The 15,365-nt window shown below is 35.5% G+C and overlaps 1 protein-coding gene across 1 annotated transcript in view; it reads left to right on the top strand.

The window, feature by feature from the left end:
• LOC125225137 overlaps nucleotides 1-15,365 on the top strand; it is a 58,560-nt gene that overhangs the window by 18,718 nt on the left and 24,477 nt on the right. Inside the window, exons 6-7 of the mRNA XM_048128711.1 lie at nucleotides 726-905; nucleotides 1,799-1,981. Coding sequence (XP_047984668.1) covers nucleotides 726-905; nucleotides 1,799-1,981 — 363 coding nt within the window. The remainder of the gene's footprint in view (nucleotides 1-725; nucleotides 906-1,798; nucleotides 1,982-15,365) is intronic.

Genomic DNA, 15,365 nt, shown 5'->3' with positions numbered 1-15,365 from the left:
CATTTTTAGCTGCCAGAGGTCCTATTACTTTTAAACTTGATCCAAAGATAAATTAGAAATCCTTATGACATCTCAAAAGCACTGCAAAACTTCTGGTCTCAGTTAATTTAGGTATTTATATCAGAAACTAAAAAGCTAAATAACTCAGGAATATCAAAATACCTACTACGTTTTCTTTCAAAGTTTATTTGTTTAACTAGCTTTTGTAGCTTTCTAACTTTCTGTAGTAAATATTGCACTTCAATAGTTGTCTCACAAAATCTATCAACTTGTATGATAAGTTGATAACTATGAAAACTAAATCTAAATCGGTTCATCCGTTCGGGAGCTACGATGCCACAGACAGACAGACATACACACAGACAGACAGACAAACAGACAGACAGATAGACAGACAGACAGACACGTCCAACTTATAACACCCCTTCGTTTTTGCGTCAGGGGTTAAAAACAAAATATCTTTATTTCAGACCAAAGTTCATACAGTGTATACATTTTAAAAAATTATTTTAATTAACTTAATCTTACTATTATATACATACAAGCTTAGCCTGACACTAAATAATCATCAGGGTCCCTTGACATGAAGCTGACTTGGGACTTTTTCAGTTACGCTTTATGCGTTTAAATTAAGCGTTTTAGAAAAAATTTCTTCTATTCTATTCTAAATATTCTAATCAAACATTTGATGATTTACTGTGTCTATGATTATTCACTATTTACAGGCAGTAGACATTTTAGCCCGCACCAGTGTCAATTCCCGTATACTGCAGGAAGCGGAGACCATGATCATAACCAAGGATACTTGCAAGAATCGCTGGAACCCACGGTACCACAATATCATCCAACACTACATGATCTGTGGAAAGCAGGGCCGTGCCGGCGACATGCGCGAAGGTTGTATGGTATGACCACAAAACTGTGTGATTCGAATATTAATTAAGAGGCCGGGAAAATGAGGATTTCCGGCCAATTTTAACTATAAAACTCCCGTGAGACTCATACATATTTAAAAATATTTCGCTCTCGACATGTAAAGGCGGGGTGTCGCTACTCTTGAGAAAGGTTCTCGAAATTGAACCGAAACATGTCGAACGCTATATCGACTTAATACGTGAGTAACCCGCTTAAAATATTTTTAAATATTTCCGGCCAAGTGGGTATATACGGCCGAGCGAGCGTGCGAGCGAGGCCGGATAGGGATACGAGGCCGGGAATCCGTTTTCACGCCGAGGCATGTATAGTGCTTTTCTCAAACATACAATGAAATAAAAAAAAATGCTCTAAAGGACAATATTTTATAAAAAAAGTTACTTTACAGGCCTAGGCCTGAAAATAATATGAAATCCCTTTACAGTCCTCTCGAGTTGTTGCGCCCAAAAAGCGATACTTCCCAGCCCATTTTAAGGAACGTAAAGACAATATTTCATTGCATGTTTGAGAAAAATAAATAAATATTGTTTGCATGTTTACACAAATTGCCTAACCCCCATGGTGAGCTCAAGAAGACTAGTGTTGTGGGTAACCAGACAATTCACGTTAAGTCTGTTTCACCAGCGCTACCTGGGTGGATCCATCGAAAGGTGGCACCAGGATACGTATTAGCCGAATGGCACAAACGCTCACGAAACGAATCTCTAACGCTCGTGCGTATTAGCGCGACAGATCCAGACTACCTTTCGCGGCGTTCCGTTTTCGATTATCGTCGGAGAAATGACATTCGGCTACGGCACCCGCTATTGTTTTCAAATTCGCCCGCATAGCAGTCGGCCAAATTTTTGTTCTTTAATTTTCACAGGATAATCAAGTGGACTGCAGACAGCTGATATACTCAGAGGAGGAGGGACCTCGAGTTAGAAGATTCGAGAGGAATCCCGTTAAGCTCCTTCTACATTCTGCAGCTGTAGTAAGAAAAAGGGCGAGAGAAAGAAAAAATTCGAGACGAAACAGTTACCGAGAGAGATTTGGAGGGTTTTGCGAAGTATGTACCTCTAGATTATATATTACGAATATGCGTTCGATAATTTCATTTTTGGTACAATCTTTTATCGCCAACTGTACTTTTCTTTCAACAGTCTTCTACTAATTTCCGAGACATTTCTAAAATCCCTTACCCGATCTGCCGTGCGATGACAAGACACTGTATCTAAAAAATACCTATTTTCCAGAAATCGCAAAAAACTTTTTTTTTTCTTTAATTGGCCACAGAGTCGTTAGTTTTCATCCGGTTGTAATGAAATTTGGACATTTTACAGATAATATGTTACTATTAGTGACCATTTATTTATTCATTTATTTAAACTTTATTGCACAGTAAAAATATACAGTTACAAAAGGCGAACTTAATGCTACATGGCATTCTCTACCAGTCAACCTTTAAGCCTAACAGAAAAGACCAAAAAAAGGTGCGGGATATGTAAAGAACACTAAAGACTTGATTTTATTGGACTACGTTATTGAAAAAAAAATAGGGACTTATATAAATATATTTACCTATTTAAGCCACTAATAACTATAATAAATACATAAGGTGCACTAGGATATTTCCGAATGATTTTTGCACTAGTTGATAAGGTGTATGTGTTTCCATGAACCAGTCAGTATAGCAAAGTTTTTAGACGGAAATAGTGAATAACACACTTACTAGATGGAATAGCCTAACAATGGATTACAGAATTTTTCATAAATAATGTAAGATTTTTAAAATACAAGCATTTCAAATCTAGTTTGTTTTTTCGGTGCAAATGTGCAATTCCGAATTGGTTCGGGTAAATCCGAATACACTTGAAAACGAGTTTTATGTGTATGTCGCATAAGAAACATATTACTTTTTTGATTTAAATTACCCTCCCGGTTCTTTTTACTCGATTTGGCGTATAGGAGTACTTATACATGTGCTTGTCAAGCTTTTATTTCGGATTTACCCGATCAGGAATCTGTGGTACTCAAACTAAACTAAACTAACTTCCTGTCGCTATTTTACCGGTGACGAGACGGCAGGCTAGTTTTCAAAAAAATTGACAAAAAATCATTATAAAATATTATAACGACAAATGGATAACAGCAATTTAAGCAGATTGTGCAGATTATTTATATACTAAAATAACTTCGATAACATGTAGATTTTTGGAGAAATGATCACTTGTTTCGATGTATTTTCAAGACAAAATTGAGTTCGTTTTACTTTTAATTTATCAATTTCAAAGTAATAAAAGATAAATATTGTTTAATGGGCCTAAAATACAAGATATTAGGAACTTAAATTTACCGCATTTATGGGAGTGAGCTTATCAAATTGTACATAATAAGAGCTCCGAAATCTGTGCTTCATGCGGTTTTTTGTAAACGTGCATCAGAAAAAAAATCATTACTAATTGGAAAAGCTTTTTTTTCATATGTTTTTTAATTAACCAACAGTTAATAAGATGTTCTAACTGAAACAAGTACTTTTACGTCGGTGAGATTGCCAATTCCGCTATGTGCATTTTAGCTACTTTTCAGGAGAGACAAAAAACCGATTTACTAGAGAATTAGGTACAAACATCATTTCAATTTATATCCAAAATGTGTCAAAAATAGCAAGAAATATGTTGTGTGAAAAAAAATGGGAAATAATAAATCACACATTAATATATACTCCTTTTTCTTAATTTTGTGCACATACGGGTATTGGTTTTGAGCTTACTAAATACATATGTGTAAGTCATGCACATAGTAATCATAAATACTGTTCATTTAAGGTTTATCAGAGTAAGTTATGTGCGTTTAGGGTAATAAAAACAAAACAACATGATATAACAATCACTTGTATCAGAAATAAATGATATTATCCAAAGGAAAATGTCAGTATCTGACCTTCTGATAAAGACCTTTCTTGTCAACTACTAATAATATAATTTACGTACATACATAATACATACAACCACGCCCGTATCCAATAAAGGGGTAGGCAGAGCACATGAACTACTTAAGTTTCAGTGCCACTCTTGGCAAAAAGGGGTTGAAAGAAAACGAACTATATATTTATAATAAAAAAAAGAACTTAAAACTCGTTCTGACTAAATTCAACGTAATTATAACGACAAAACGACAACCTATGCGATAGCGACATACATTGCCACATAGCTGACAAGGGAAGCTTGCAACCTGATACCTCGTTTCTCTATTGTCTGCAAGTGCCGCAAACCAGGTCCATGGACGAACTTGCGACCATCTTCAATGCACTTACGCCACTCCCTCAGTTTCTTAGCAAGCCTCATCTCCTAGTTTCGGTAGTCGATCTTAAAGGCAGCCATGTCCTATCAGCTGCTAAAGTTCATGGCGAATTTATCAATGAATTCATTCCTAATTTCTCCATGCACTTTTGCAGCTGATAGTACCTCTTGGCGCAGTCTTTGAAGCGAAGCAATGACCTCCCCACATCTTTTTTGGCATTCGCTACTGTGCCCTGAAGAACACGGCGTGGTAAACGGGAGGGTTCCATCCTGTGCAACCATCAACGTAGTCGCTTCTGTTTGAGAAGCACGGTCAGACTGGGCAGCCATTTCTAGAACTCTCTGGTTTGACGACCTGTGATGATATGCCCAACATCTTACGCAGGCATCGCTTATAGAAGGAGATGCCACGGCGTTTGAATTTGGCATACATCTCGGCTTCGTACAAGAGTATGGTCTATACACAAGCCTGAAAGACTAACACCTTGGTCTTAGTAGTCAGGAGTCTGTTTTGCCATACTCGAGCACTAAGCTTCTCAAAAGTGGTCTGCCTTGCCGATGCAAATGTCAACCTCTGCCTAGAGCGAAAGATTGTCGGTTATTGTCGTAAAGTTGTCTCCAACAGCGTGCCATCGAGTGGAATTTCTGCCTTGGAGATTGGACCCATCATTAGCTGAAGCTCACAGAGGTAGAAACAAAGGCTACGTCATCGACATAAAGTATTGGCATAAAGGCTGTCAATTAAAAGTTCCTCGAGTTTCTTCTGTGATTTGAGGAGTGATGTGAACTTTGAACTTTCTATCGGCTCTTGTATGCAGATGAATACCAAAGCAGCAAAGACACACACGGTACACGGTAAGAGCCAAAACGCAGCCCTGTCGCACACCTCGGCAGACACACCACCAGGGACTGAGGAGTTAAGGAAATCACTGTGATTCCCCGCACTTGCGCCACCCTCTTAGAAACTGGGCATTGGAGGCCGAGGAGTTTACCACATATTTCAGCTTGGACCTTACTCGCGCCTAACGGGGATTCCATCCCGGGCTTGAGTTTGTAGTTTTCCTTCTCGAAGACAAGTGGCTCATCTCCCCTATAGCTATTAGCTGCTTCGTTTGTGAACTTAGTCGCCTTTTACAACACCCTCGTTATTCTTACCAATGTTGGTGATACTCTTACGCCGGATATACTACACAGATAAACAATTACTTTTAAAATAGTGTTAAAATAAGTCAGATACGAAGTTATCATAATTTATCAGAACGTTAGAATGAAGTATAATTGCTACCCTCTTACTGTGTTAGAAAATATTTTGCTATAAATGTGAAAAACTTGCCGAATAATCGACGACGAAAAGGTACTTTACAATATTAAACACAATAAGTATAACAGCTTTACGGTTAAAGTATTTAGCTTTGAATACCAGAAAACAAAAAAATAAATTGAAAAATAAAGATATATATTATGACCGAAACTCACAAGCACACTAAGCTACAATCCATACTAAATCCACACATGTGCAGTAGTAATTATCAATTTCGTTTATTTTACTTGGTTACCAAAACCTATATGTGCTTGGAAGTACATGTGTATTTATTTTTGGGGCTAAAATCACAAATGTGTTTAGTTAAAACATAATCCAAGTAGAATTTGCGTATGCTGGTTTTTGCATAAGACGTGGAATTTTAAAGGCAAATCTGCAAAAAACGAAAAATCGAAAAAATGCACATAACGGAATTGGCAATCTCAACGATACTAAAAGTCAGTAAATTACTGACTTTTAGTATGAGTACAGTGTACAATTTTGTCGATAAATATTGTGCATTTTACAATATATCGCCTTTTTTTGTCATAGCGCTCTTAATGACACATTTATATCCACCATCAATAGTTTCCAAGGGGTCAAGTTGACTCTGTGACCAGCTGATTTCAAATATTGAAATTTAATTATATTTTTAGCTTTAAAGAGGACTTCTACTCATTGTTAGTTAATTTAAGTAGTAAAGTATTATCAGTGATACAGTTTTGGTGAAATTGACAACGTTACACCGAGTATTTATTGGACTTTGAGGCAGGACTACCCAACTGTCAACGAGTGATCGCAGCCGTTGGAATCTGCGTTTGAAACGGGGAGAGTATTCCGTTTTATTTATCATTTATTTCTACACTCAAACAAAGCTCATTGCTGCGGCCGTGAGCAACGTCAAACAAACAACATTGGCACCGTGCAGTTTCCCTTTGCTTGACGAACTAGTGGAAGCACAAGACGAGACAAGACACATTCGCCACAGACACTGCCGACTACTGACACACTGCACACTATTCATTCCTACAGCTCACATCTCTGTCGTCATCTTGGCAAATCTTTCAATCTCTGTTGAGATAAGTACTCATCCTTTTTTATTACATCTTTCAGAAAGCCAGACGAGTGACAATGAACACCGAAATTGCGACCGAAACTCGCAAGGCAACGGCACGACAACTAGAGATGCAGCTAAAAACAACAGCACAGGACCTACACGAGTCGAGGGCCTTGTCGAAGCAGTTGTTGGAGGAAAGGGAGGAAAGCGAAGTGGAGCTCCAGAAAGTAATCAACAAAAACTCAGAATTGAAAAGGGAGCTGGCGGACAATGATGTGCAGCTGACTGATGCCCGCGGAGAAGTGGACCGTTTGCAAGGCACAATAGACACCTTCAACCAGTGCGCTTCGACACATGAAGTGGCCTTGGCCCGCATCACACAGTTAGAAGAAGAACTGGGTGCGGCTAATGAGGAACTTAATTTGTTTAGGAAAGAGCGGGAGCACTATGATGCTTCGCAGTTACAGAATGTGTACCAAGAGTTGGTAAGCGGTGAAACACAATTGAGTAGGGACTCCAAACACATAGTATTCTTTAATAGTAGTAATAAGTTAAAAAAGTACATTAAGATTAATAGGTATATAAGACAATTCTCATGGGTTATTAGGAATCAACCAAAAATAAACGAAGTGTTGCTCTGAAAACAAAGAAACGACATTCAAAGTCTATTAATTGGCATGTCGATTCCCACTTTACACCTTAAATTATTTAGTTTCTTGATTTTCACTCTCCGGGTTTATAACCTCTCATAGTCGCCATGACAGATGGATGACACCTACGCGCCGAACAGTTATGGAGTTTGCCACGCCATCTATTGTCTTGCTATGTGAACTTCTACTTTACCGACCGAGTCATAAGTTGTAGACCATTCAAAGAAATCTCATTTCTTTACATCTCCCCTCCACGGGAAGAAAATTTTCTCACTCCAGAAAATTTTCATAGATGCTATAACAGTTGTCTGTATCTTCTTACTTATGCTGGTGCTGGAATGAGTTTTGTTATATGAAATAGGTTTGATTCCAACTTCTTGTGGCCTGTATTAACTCTATATATGGAATTTGAAATTTTTTCTTTGATTTCAAAAGGTCCAATCTTTAATTCATCTAGTTTTTTTCTGTTTAATTTATGTCCGTTTTCTACATAAACCATATCACCTGTATTAAAGTTATGGTATGTTCTAGTCTTGTCGTTCATCATTTTATTATAAGTATGAGATTTAATTGAATTTTCGAATGCAAGTTTTTTATCTTCAATCCAGTCATCTACCGTTTTGTCTAATTTTAATTCGTCTGGTAGCAATGAATCATCTGAGCCTTCCAGAAGGTATCTTGGTGTGAAACCAGTAACTGTGTGTTCAGTATTGTTATATTTGTTAACACAATCATGAGCAATTGTCGTCCAAGCACTCGTATTCTCTTTCTGGTTCATTACACATCTTATTTTATTTACTAGAGTTTGATTTAAACGCTCATTCAAACCGTTAGAGAATGGCGCATTTACTGCTGTGAAAATCAGCTGTATTGATCTTTCGTTTAAAAAATCTTTGAACTCCTTGGAATTTATCCCCGGATATTGGTCTGATAAAACCATGTCAATTTTATAATCTTTTATTACATTGTTCATTAGTTTTATGAAATCCTTTGCATTCTGGGTCTTCGAGGTCACTATATATGCGTATCGCGTAAAGTGATCCACTAGAAGGTGAAGGTATTTTTTTGTAGAACGCGAACCACCGAATCCACCAATGGTATCTATGGAAACGATTTCAAAAGGCTTAGTAGCAGGTCCTAAATGCGACATCAAGCCATATTTTATCTGTCCTCTACTTTTGTTTTTTATACAGACCTCGCAATTTTTACATATATTCATGATATTTTTTGTCATATTCTTTGCTGTATATTGTTTTCCAATTTTTATTTGTAATTGTTTCATACCTATGTGACACATATTTTCATGTACTTTTTTAATTAGTTTTATGCTAAATTCTTCAGTCAATACTATTTTTTCTCTTTTTTTTAATTTTTTATAATATACATTGTGTCCATGTATCAAATTGTTTTTATCATTTTTAATGTCCTTGTTTTTTTCTTGGTCTGTGAGTATTTCCTGTAAATTTATTAAGTTTACTATTTTCAACTGGTCTTCTGTATATGAATTGGATTCCAATACTGGGTTCCTGCTTAAGCAGTCGGCCTCTAAGTTATTCTTTCCTGGTGCATACTTTATTGAAAAATTGTATTGTGATAGATAATAGGTTAATTCGCCGAGTTCTTCATCAGGTCTAGATTTTATATTTAAATTTTCTAACGGCTTGTGATCAGAATATACTGTGAATGACTTGTCTAATAACCAATATTGCCAATATTTTATGGCTTCTTTAATGGCCAAGCACTCCAAATATATCGCTTTTTTTCTTTTTTGAACCTCGTTCAATTTTTTTTGAAAAATAAGCCACCGGCTTTTCTTCTCCGTTTGGCTGTGTTTGTTTCAAGACTGCTCCAATCCCCTCTATAGAAGCATCAGTGTATATTTTTATTGGTAAATTTTTATCAAAAATTTCTAGGATCGGTTGAGTACACATTAATTTCTTCACTTCTTCAAATGATTTTTGACAGTCCGCTGTCCAAACAAACTTCTGATTTTTCCTTAGTAGCTTATGTAGCGGTTCCAAAATAATGGAGCTGTTTGGTATGTATTCTCGATAGAAATTAATTTTTCCTAAAAACTGTCTAATGTTTTTTTGTGTTTTAGGTGTTGGAAATTCCCTTATTGAAATTAGGTTATCTGCTACTGGTTGCACTGTGTTATTCTGTATTACATGACCAAGGTATTTTACTGAACTTGAAGCGAATGTACACTTAGTGAACTTTAGCCGGAAACCTTCTTTTTTTATTGCCTCTAATAATTGCGTTAGATGATTGATGTGTTCAGTATAAGAATCTGAAAATACTAAGATGTCATCTATATAATTAACGGTAAATTCTGTTAATCCGTGTTTTCTTAGTATGTTACTTAATATTCGTTGAAATATCGCAGATGAGGTCTTTAATCCGTATGGTAAGCAGGTCCACTGATAATGGCCTTCTTGCGTGACAAAGCCAGTCTTCTTTCTGTCTTCAATCCGTAGGGGAATAGACCAAAAAGCAGAGTTAATATCCAGTGTTGAGAAAAATTTGCAGTTTCTTGTCTTTATTACTAAGTCCTCAATCAACGGGAATGGCTGGGCTTGTGGAATTACTATTTTATTTAGATCCCTGAAGTCAATGCATAATCTGGATCTTCTATTTTCTTCCTTTTTAAAAACTAGAGTCACTGGTGCAGCAAACGGACTGTACGACTCTTCTATGAGATTCTTCTGAAGTAATTTCCCAACTTGTTCTTCAATTTCTTTCTTATCTTGCATAGAACATTTGTAAGGCCGCTTGCTACAATATTTATCCACTAGCAAATCTATTCGAGCCTCATAGTCTCTTACTGTTCCTATATCGTATTTATCTTTGGCAAAGCTTGATTTATACTTTTCAATAAGTTTATTTATTTCTTGTCTTTGCTCTTCATTTAAGTGACTGACATTTGTGTTGAATTCTTCTTTCATGTGTTCATTAAAATTTACAGAAAGTAAATTTATTTTGTCCTTGAGTTCTACGGAAGCAGTATTTTTATGTGTTTCTTTTTCTCTTGATAGTCTTTCTGGTTTTTGACTGATCTTCAAATTTTCATCTTGAGTCAACTTAAACTCTTTGATTATGTCTAGTCCTATTAGGAAATCATATTTAAATTCCTTTCCATCTATAATGTATACATCCATATGTTTTTCTATTTCCATTATTTTTATTTTCAAATTTGTCAAACCTTTTGCTCTTTTTACACCATTAATTGTTACTAATTTTGCATTTTTATCATAATGTTTTTTTGCTGACCTCTTCAGTTTTAATAATTTTGAATTAACTAGAGAGACGTTTGAGCCTGGGTCATATATACCCAATACTTCTAATTTATCGTTAAGTATTAGTTTGACTTTAATCAATGGTGTAATCACGCGTTTTTTTGATCTTCGTCACTCAATTCAACATCCAGCATGACATTATTCACATTTTTATAATTTTTCTTATTCTCATGTTCTCCTGTCTGTTTAAACCAGCATCTTTCTTCGGGATGAAAGCGGGTACCTTTGTTTAATTTTTCGCATATTTTGCAGGGTTTGATCTTCTCGGCTCCAGTTTTTATGTCCGTATTTATTTTCTTTTTATAGTAAGTCTTTTTATTAATTGTATGCTCATACTTTCCAAGCTCATTGTAAAGACTCATGGTGGATGTTATTTTTCCTTTATCAATTTTGTCCATTATGAAATCTGGTAAACCCATTACAATGAGATGAATCATTGTCTGCGAATCAGTCTGTTTATTTACCTCTAGGAGTAGCCTTTCCTTTTTGGTGGCATATTCTATTAGGGACCCCGCTTGGTATTTAAATGTGAATGCGTACTTAATCTGAGACCAACCTTTATTTCCATATGACTCGCACAGATTACTTTTCCAAATTGTCCAGTCCGAATCTATGGTATGTTTTATTATCATGCTGTTGTACCAATCTAAGCACTGTTTATCCATAAGATGCTTTAGCATCTCAATTTTTTTAACATCCTGCACCATTTCAAATCTTTTACATTCATTCTCAAATTCCTTAATCCATTGTTCAACATTTGTTGTTTTTCCAGAAAATTTTTCCAGTAAAAACCGTTCAGCAATTTTTCCCAAGTTTTTACTAACAGGTTCCGTATTGTTATTGTTGCTAACTGAGCTTTTTGTTTCACTTACAATTTCGTCCAAATACTGATCACCAAATTGAACATTTTCACCTTCGTCCAAGTAGGTCTTTCGCAAGTCTTCCGTTAAAGGGATCCATAATTTGCGTGTTTGATGTCTTTTCTTTAATGAGTTCTTGACTTTCGTGAATACATCCGTAGTCGTAATACCAGTGTGTTTACTAGCAGGTTTCAGATCATCAGGAACTTCAAAAACACGACCATCGGGTACTTCGATTGAGGTTATGCAGATTGTATTTGTTTTTCCTTCTGGCCCCGTCGCTAATACTGCGAACGTAAATCTCAATTTTTCCATGTTTATGTTTTTACTAAGAATGTCGTTTTATAAGACAATTCTCATGGGTTATTAGGAATCAACCAAAAATAAACGAAGTGTTGCTCTGAAAACAAAGAAACGACATTCAAAGTCTATTAATTGGCATGTCGATTCCCACTTTACACCTTAAATTATTTAGTTTCTTGATTTTCACTCTCCGGGTTTATAACCTCTCATAGTCGCCATGACAGATGGATGACACCTACGCGCCGAACAGTTATGGAGTTTGCCACGCCATCTATTGTCTTGCTATGTGAACTTCTACTTTACCGACCGAGTCATAAGTTGTAGACCATTCAAAGAAATCTCATTTCTTTACAGGTATATTAGGAGAACCCAAAAGCTGATCAAAGGCCAGGCATGTATTAAAAAATATAGTAAATTAAAACATACATTAACAGTTATGAAAAATAGGGTTCAAGACTGTCATTCAGAGCTGGAAGTCAAGGAATCAAATTTTCTGAAATTAAATGCCGACATTAACAGGCTGAAAGATGAGCTTTTGGCAGTATCCACCATGTATGAGACTACTAAAAAACAAGTTGAGGAGCACATACAGGCTTTTAATACATTGCTGCTAGAAAATAGAGATTTGGAGGAGCGGTGTAAGGCATTATTAAATGGAAAACATAGTAATTGTGGCCAAATGCCACCAGCAAAGATTATTCAAGCCGATGTGGCCCACGACACAACTAGGCATGCGGCAGTAGTTAAACAGCCCCTAGAGCAGTCAGTAAGACTGTTGTTTTTTCAGATCAGATTGGGTTAGGAATGGGCCCATTATTAAGCTACCAGTTAGAGCAACAAGTGACAAATTACTGTTATCAAAACATTACTTTGTCTCATTTATGTGACCTTATTTCAAAGGGATGTTATGATAGCAGTACTACATTAGTAATTTTATTAGGAAATAGTCTTAATGTAGATAAGCTTAGCATAGATAAATTGATGTCCACACTAAATGTTATTGAAAAATCTGGTGTGGGGAAAATTATATTATGTGCACTACCTTATGCAGAAAATGTATCATATGACTATAATTGTAAGATAGCTTACTATAATTCTTTAATGTACCATGCCATAGCTGTTAATAAAAAGTACCATTTCTTTGACTTAAATAAATTCATTGAGCGCTTCATGCTAGCTCCACGGAAGGTATTTTTGCCAAAGAAATTATTTGTATATTTAGTGGAGTTATTGGCCTTCAATATTGAGCCAAATAGATGTAATAGTGTTAAATATAAGTCTCAGTCAGCTGACAAAGCCAAGGACCCCATGCCTCATTTAAACTAGATTGTAAGACAGCGGAAAAACACCTGAATATGAACGTTGTTCACCAGAATATTCAGGGTTTTTCCAGCAAAGAATTAGAAGTAGGATTATTTTTAGATAGTAATAATGTTGAAGTTATGTGTATTACTGAACATTGGTTGAAACAAGAACAGTTGATATTTGATTATGTTAATTTTAAATTAGCTAGTTTTTTTGCCAGAAAATCTGCTGCTCATGGTGGCTCCCTTATTATTGTTAAAAATTGTATGAAGTGTAAAGAGCGCAAAGATGTTGTAAAATATTCCATAGAAAGAACTATAGAAATTTCATGTGTTGAATTAGACAGATATATTATTGTATGTGTTTATAGACCACCATCAGCTGACTTCAGCATATTTGAATCTACAATGGAAAATGTTCTGAATTTAGTATGCAAGGGCCAAAAACATGTTATTGTATGTGGAGATTTTAATGTTAACTTGCTCGAGTCATCTAGTAATACTGTTAAAATGTTCTGTTTGTTTAAATCATTTAATTTATTTAATTTATTTCTTGAACCTACCCGGGTAGGAGTGACTAGTGCAACATGCCTAGATAATATTTTTTGTAACTGTGAATGTATAGATAAGAAATTATTTAACTGTTTTCATTCCGATCACAGCGGCCAAAGGGCAGCTTTCTTAAACGTTATTCATGATACTCCACAAACAATAACATATAGACCCATTACTGGATCTCGCTTGGAATCATTCAAAAATGAAATTCTACATAGTTTGTCTATAATACCATTTTCGCATTATGACTGTAATCATTTGTATCAAGATGTTTTCAATGTAATTCTTAATCAATTTAATAACAATTTCAAAGTGAAATCTATTAGTGGGTCAAAAGTTAAAACAAAGTTTAGTGAATGGGCTACTGTAGGTATTCACAAAAGTAGAAAAAGACTTTATGAACTTTATGGTGAGAGAGAGCTGAACAAGAATTCAGAATTCCTGGACTATGTAAGAAACTACTCAAGAATCTTCAAGAAAGTGTGTTTAACTGCCAAGAAAAACTTTATTAGTTCTAAATTGAAAGTGTCGGACAACAAAGTGAAAACAACTTGGAGTATTATAAATAAAGAAGCTGGTAAATGTAAATCACGCGATTGTCAAGTCAACATTGTATCAGATAATCAACAAATAGTGTCGAACAGCGATGTTGCCTCGGCATTCGAAGATTATTTCTCAAATATAGCCGTTAACACCACAAAATGTTTACATTCTTCTGCGGCTCAAGCCCATTCATTACTTTGTGCTAATGTTAAGAAATGTAATAATTCATTTGAATTTAGTCAAGTAGACTCTGTAAATATTGTTAAAACATTCAAGTCACTCAATTTAAAGAAAACGGAAGACTTATGGGGAACATCAGTTAAAGTAATTAGTCATGTCATAGATATAATAGCACCTTACTTGGCCGTAATATATAATATTTCAATTTCACAAGGCACCTTTCCAGATCTTATGAAATGTAGCAAAGTCATACCGCTTTTTAAATCGGGTGATTCGAGTGATATAACCAATTTCCGTCCCATATCAATACTTCCTGTACTAAGTAAAGTCTTTGAGAAGCTAATGTTAAATGATCTACTGGGACACTTCAACAGACATAGATTACTTACAAGCAAACAGTTCGGTTTCACAAGGGGCCGTTCCACGACCGATGCTGCTTCGGTACTCATTAAACATATATATAATTTTTGGGAAAATTCTTGTGATGCAATTGGCATATTTTGTGATCTTTCAAAAGCCTTTGATTGTGTGGATCATGGAACGCTCATTTTGAAATTAGAACACTATGGTTTGTCTATAAATGCCCTAAACTTTATGTCTTCTTACCTTAGCAATAGAACACAAACAGTAGTTGTTAACAAAACTCGCTCTAGCGGGACTGTAGTCCAATTAGGAGTGCCACAAGGCTCAATTTTAGGTCCATTCCTGTTTTTGGTTTATATAAATGATTTGCCATGTATAGTGAAAAACTTTTGTGAAATAGTACTTTTTGCTGATGATACATCACTGCTTTTTAATGTTGACCGAAAATCTACGGATTACAATGTAATTAATAGCACGTTAGCTGATGTACTGCAGTGGTTTACTGTCAACAATTTACTTCTTAATTCTAAGAAAACCAAATGTATTCGATTTTCTCTGCCGAATGTTAAACCAATCGATACAAAAATACTTTTGAATGATGAATGCTTAGAGATGGTAGATACAACACTGTTTCTTGGTTTAACATTGGACAAAAATCTACAATGGAGTCCTCATATAAAGAAACTAGCAAGCAAATTAAGTTCAGCCGCATACGCCGTTAGGAGAATCAGGCAACTGAC

This window comes from Leguminivora glycinivorella, chromosome 4 (assembly GCF_023078275.1).
Source record: "Leguminivora glycinivorella isolate SPB_JAAS2020 chromosome 4, LegGlyc_1.1, whole genome shotgun sequence".
In the NCBI taxonomy this organism is placed as follows: Eukaryota; Metazoa; Arthropoda; class Insecta; order Lepidoptera; family Tortricidae; genus Leguminivora; species Leguminivora glycinivorella.
The sequence above is the reverse complement of the archived record's forward strand: the minus strand, read 5'-3'. Positions and strand labels throughout refer to the sequence as shown.